General features: G+C 30.7%; 1 protein-coding gene across 1 annotated transcript; it reads right to left on the reverse strand.

Moving 5' to 3' along the window:
* Positions 1-4,548: 4,548 nt before the first annotated feature.
* Positions 4,549-5,680, reverse strand: LOC112522519 (kirola-like). The gene is made up of 3 exons (XM_025131697.1): positions 5,439-5,680; positions 4,981-5,202; positions 4,549-4,857 (listed from the first exon to the last, which is right to left on the reverse strand). Exons 1-3 carry the CDS (start codon positions 5,623-5,625, stop codon positions 4,796-4,798), a joined length of 471 nt encoding a protein of 156 aa, XP_024987465.1. The 5' UTR covers positions 5,626-5,680; the 3' UTR covers positions 4,549-4,795.
* Positions 5,681-6,068: the final 388 nt, after the last annotated feature.

A 6,068-nucleotide genomic window follows, 5' to 3' on the forward strand; every position in this document is an offset into this window, starting at 1 on the left:
AAAGGCATATATGTTACATCCCAAAAATAGGTAAATAAATATTTATGTAAGGAAGGAAAATAAGATAATAAGCCAAAAATGAAAAAAAAAAAAAAATACAAGGGAAATTGTTACCGAGTACTAAAAATGGGAAGTTAGAGACTTAAATATAAGTGGATGAATATAGAGGGGTCTATAATAAAACAATTTATTTTTGGTTTAATATTATAAATTTTATAAAAATAATAATTAAGTATTCTGTTAGAATTTAATGATTATACTAATTATATTTTAGATTTTTTATATTTAAAATGAAATGTTTATCCTGTATTTGATTGTGTTTATCTGTAGTTAGTTACACGAATTCAGATATGGGAAGAGTTTAAAAGTTTTAGCCAAATGCTTTATAAGATAGTATAGATAATATAAAAAATTTGTTAAAATGAAATAGAGAACAAATTAAATATCAGCATATTTATTTTAAATAATTTGTTGGAGATGCTATACAAGTTAAGTGTGAACAATCACTACTAAATGGAACACTTTTACCTTCAAAGTTTCCTTGAAAAATCTGTCGCTAAATAGGTGATTTGTCCGAAAACCGTCACAAAAGTTGGTGGGTAAATTGTCGGTGGAAAACTCAAACCAGTGACAGATCAAATATATTTTCTAGTAATCCGTTGGTATTTTCTTGAAGAACATCGAATTTTACCGAAATCATTGGTGTTTTCTGGATGATCCGTCGGTGATTATCAACGAAAATTTTCTTGAATAACTTTTGTGTGTAAAAGTCATTTTGTTTTGTAGTATGTGGGTTATTTCCTCAATTCAATCAACTTGTTTTACTTTAGCCTTAAAGAGATTTAGTGGTGTTTGTATAGTAATGTAGTATCGTCTTTAATTTCGTCTCGATGTATTCATATATACATAACACAATAAATAAAGCGTAATACAAGAAAGTAGGTTATAACCAAGAGACAGTTTTCGATTGACATGGTTTAATTTGTTTCATTTCAAACTTGGATGGATTAACCAATCGACTAATCTATATACTGTTGGAACTTTGTTTGTAAAAGGACTTGTCCTATATATATAAGAACGAAGTGAGAATGTAAGTCACTTGATCATAAAGCCAAGGCGAGTACTGTGACGGATTGATAGTAAGCACAATTTTCATGGAATTCGCCATAAAGAATGGGAGGGTTAGCATATAATTAATTAATTCGAAAACAAACAGGAAGTTACATAAGCTTATGTTTTCTAGTTTTTAACTCGATGTAAAATTTCAAGCTTTTTTCAAACTCGTTTATTTCTTCTCAAATGATCTACAAAAAATCCTATTGGCTCTTCTGAAGTTGATTAGGTTTTCTTTTCTACAGTTCAATTTCATAAGTTACCTCCATGTATTGGATTTTCTAAAAAGGAAACCAACAGCTATCCAGTCAATTGTCTGTCATGAGGGTTAGATTATACGGTCTAGTGGAAAAATCTCTCACACTGCAATAGTTGCAAGAAAACCAATTCATCTAAACTTTTCAAATCAGTAAACATATAATTGGCACAACCCAATTACTTGCCTCTATTTTCTCCCAAATCATCCATGACTTTCACTTTGATATCGGTGACTAGGATTTATGTAGGTAGCTAGTAGCATTAAAATCGGCTAATTAATGGAGTAATTTCACGAAATATGGATTTCTTCCTAATTTGTTAATTGAAGCCAATTTACATCATTCCCCTTGTTCACCTATGAATGAATCTAGAACATGCGCTATGTTGTATCTTTATTTACAAATATGCTACTATTTTATCTCAATCAAAGATTTAGATTTGAACGGTCTACATTGGTTAATTAACAAAGTTAGCATTTTTTGTTGGTTAACAAATGAAATAGACTCTCTCTCTCTCTCTCTCTATATATATATATATATATATATATCTATATAGGGGAGCGATCAAATGCAAACCACTCAATTTGTACAAACCGTGCAAACCGCATTCAACCAATCATAATTTTTCATTTTGTTCATTTTTTTGTAATTATGAGAGGTTGATTAATCATTTTTATTGTGGAGGGTGTTAATCATAGATATTATCATCTTCATTATTTTAATTTTAGAGAAATACATGAAACAGTTTCATTAATGTTAGAGAAATACATGAAACAGTTTCATTAAGTATTATATGAAACAATTTCACAACCATATATAAAACAACTTCATCAAAAAAAGTATTATATGAAACAATTTCACAAGATTAAACAATTTCATGAAAAAATTTCATAAGATTAAACAATGAAATCGACAGATGAAGGTGGTTTGCACGGTTTACACAAATGAGGGCGGTTTTTATTTGATCGCTCCTCTATATATATATATATATATATATATATATATATAGAGAGAGAGAGAGAGAGAGAGAGAGAGTTTGTCTCAAATGTAATCAATCACAATTGTACAACAATGCAACCTAATAAATTGAAATATTTATGAAAACGATGAGAGTTCATTTATTATGATTTAAATATTTATGAAAGATGAATAAGGTTCATTGATTATGATCAATATTTTATATTAGGAAACAATCAAAACTTATATCAAAATTACATATTCATCAAATTAAATGGACGGTTGAGATTAAGTTGTATTGATTGTACAAATGTAAGAAGTTGTATAATAACTCACTTCTATATGTGTGTGTGTGTGTGTGTTTTGGAACTTTTTTAGAAAAAGGCATATATGTTACATCCCAAAAATAGGTAAATAAATATTTATGTAAGGAAGGAAAATAAGATAATAAGCCAAAAATGAAAAAAAAAAAAAATACAAGGGAAATTGTTACCGAGTACTAAAAATGGGAAGTTAGAGACTTAAATATAAGTGGATGAATATAGAGGGGTCTGTTTTGCCAATTTAACAAACTTTTGAATTTCTAAACAATTAAAAACTGTCATCATAATGAATGGTATTATTTGCATTAAATTAAGTTAATAGCTTTGAAGGGATTTTAATCGTGAGTTATCAAAGGGGGGAGACAAAATCTTTTTGAAATTTGGAAAAACCGTGGAGAAATGAGCGAGAAATTGATGATCAAAAAGACAAAAAGGGTTATGGTTTTTTGAAAAAAAAATGTGATTAGAGATTATCTGATTTTAATGATCATAGAATTATGTATAATATTATTTTTACGTACGTGTTTATAGATGTTTAATGAATATATGTAATTTTATTATGCGGGTGCATGCTATTTATTTACTGTTTTTCAAACATTATTCAGCATGCTATGAATGAGTTGTTATTTTATAACGGGCTCAATCGAGTATGGGAATTAAGTCGATATGTCAAAGGGAAAACACATCCTAAGATGGGATATCGGACAAAAGTGAGCCATATAACCCGAGGAATGTCAGTGACATAATGACCTTTACCCGGTGGGTCATGTTTGTGATATTTCCTAAATATTTCAAAGTGACAAAGTTCGATACGTCGCTAAGACACTGGAATGTTACAAAGTGATAGAGTCCGACACGAATTCCCAAGTGGGTTAAGTCGCGCCAAAGAGTTAAAGACAAAAATGTATAAATATCTGTTTTCTTCCAACATAAATTTCTTATTCTGCAATTTCTTTACCTGACAATATATATATATATATATATATATATATATATATATATATATATTAATCGAAAGTAAATTAGTTTATTACAAAATCATTATTACTCCACCTTGTTTAGACGGTTTAGGTCTATTACGAGTTTTAAGCTAATAAAAACTTATATAACATTTGTCTACAAAATAAAATTTCTATCAATATATTATTATTAAAAAAATATGCCAAATTATTAAAAAACATCTATCACCGAAATTTTAAAAACTATTAAGCAAGTTGACAAAATATTAAACCCACCAACAATAGTTGGATTTTGGGCGAACATTAAGCGAGTCGAATCGTGATTTGAAATTTCGGATTTTGATTTCTTTGACGGATTTTGGAATTTTGTAGATTTAGGGAACACGGAAAATTAAGAAATGAAAACTAAATACTTAATGATGGACTTTTTTCTAATGGGTCGTAAAAGTTGAGTCTATATATATTAATACATGTGTATTTTGGCAGTCGGTTTGCTCCAAACCGCTTTAAAAATGTTCTAACCTAGACTGAACCGGACCGAACGGTTTGGCTATTCTTCATACTAGGACGAACCGTCATATCGCTCAAACCGCCAAAGACGGTCTTGTTTAAGTTGGTTCGACCGGTTTAAGTTGTTTCGACGGGTTTAAGCGGTTCGACAGTTTTTCGATTAACAATCTGAAACTAAACCTAAACCATTAATGATATAAAAGTCCTTGTTAGGCATGATACTCAAATTTCCCAATATAAACGTCCTCGTCTCCGGTAATTTATAGTTGCCTTAATTTGCGATCATCGTGGTCAACACTGGCTCATGCATATATAAAATTAGAAGACCATTTATAACACAAATCATGAACAAAGAAACGAAACAAACCAACCCTGCCACATATCTAATGGCCACCATAGTGAATTTAAACACAATAGTACACATAAACGAAGCTAGCTCATGGGTGCTTAAAGATTCACAAACTTCATACAATCATTTAGAAGACTTCAGGATACAAACAATGAAAACAACGACAAACCCCAGGTAATCAAAACATATATGTCCCAAGTAGCTAGCCATATATATAGCTACCACTGGTTATTCTTCAAGTTGCTTTAATTCGTTGATCTTATTTAATCGGCTAAATGCATAGCTTTGATCCCTCATGATCCCATGTTCTTAACCAGAACTTGCAGATCATCCATCTATCGGCTGCTGTAGATTATGGGCATCCATGTCTATGGCAAGATGCAATAGATCTTCTTCTTTCTTTTTTGATTACCTTCCTCGCGTATCCATCGTTTGGGCTCATAGGGAAACATGCTCAATATCATTTGATTGAATAGTTGACCAGCATCCACTAATTCGGAGCTTAATTTGAAAGTCCATGAAAGAAGTTGGATAAGGTACACATGTATTCAGTTTCTCAAACTCAAGGGTCCAAATAGCCAACTCTCCATCACCCTTTGGTTCAACATGAAATATGACCTTGAAAGACTTGTATAAGTCTCCCAAAAGATCTCCTTCAATTACCTTCAGCGCTATCATATGGTTTGTCTCGTCAACTTCTTCAATTATCTGTTTTGTACATTTCTTTTCTCCATCTTTTTTCCATGCAAAATTGAACAAAGAAATTTGATCTTGTTCACTATATAATAGTTTAATAATTTATTTGTGATATATATACACTCTACTAGAAAACCGGCAATATGGTAACCAGTTTGGTAGTGATAACTTGAATCCTACATGCACTTATGGAGAATAATATTAAGAAGCAAGCTAACTATGAATGAACAACAGATGATGAAAGAACTAAAAGAAGCTAGGGTTACATAGTTACCTTGGGTATAGTCCCAGCAGATGATGGAGCCAACCGCTCCTCGTTCACCCTCAAGGATATCACAGCCATGAAGCTTATCGGGGGAAATGGTAGCAATGTCATTTGGTCTATGCCTAATGAGATCATGGAATAAATCTCCACGGGAACTGATATCTTGGTGCATGATCAACTTTCCGATTAGAGCCATCTCTCTCTTGATCGTTCTAGAGACTAAAAAAAAGACGTGTGTTCAAGAGATAGAGCTGATTAATTCGATAATATGTAAATACACAAGAAACTTTGGCCTTTATATAGAAAAAAGATGTATATATAGAGGAGTGATCATATGAAAACCGTCTTCATTTGTGTAAATCGTGCAAACCACCTTCATCTGTCGATTTCATTGTTTAATCTTATGAAATTTTTTCATGAAATTGTTTAATCTTGTGAAATTGTTTCATATAATACTTTTTTTTGATGAAGTTGTTTCATATATGGTTGTGAAATTGTTTCATATGATACTTAATGAAACTGTTTCATGTATTTCTCTAATATTAATGAAACTGTTTCATGTATTTCTCTAAAATTAAAATAATGAAGATGATAATATCTATGATTAACACTCTCCACAATAAAAATGATTAATCAACC

This window comes from Cynara cardunculus (genome assembly GCF_001531365.2).
Source record: "Cynara cardunculus var. scolymus isolate 2C chromosome LG 12, CcrdV1, whole genome shotgun sequence".
Classification (NCBI taxonomy): Eukaryota; Viridiplantae; Streptophyta; class Magnoliopsida; order Asterales; family Asteraceae; genus Cynara; species Cynara cardunculus.

Excerpts from the sequence above, each read along its gene's own strand:
- LOC112522519 (XM_025131697.1), bottom strand. The coding sequence starts at position 5,625 with ATGGCTCTAATCGGAAAGTTGATCATGCACCAAGATATCAGTTCCCGT. Across the intron at positions 5,203-5,438 it reads CTGCTGGGACTATACCCAAG|ATGGAGAAAAGAAATGTACA; the intron begins GTAACTATGTAA and ends CATGGAAAAAAG. Across the intron at positions 4,858-4,980 it reads TCCAACTTCTTTCATGGACT|ATCTATTGCATCTTGCCATA; the intron begins TTCAAATTAAGC and ends AGAAAGAAGAAG.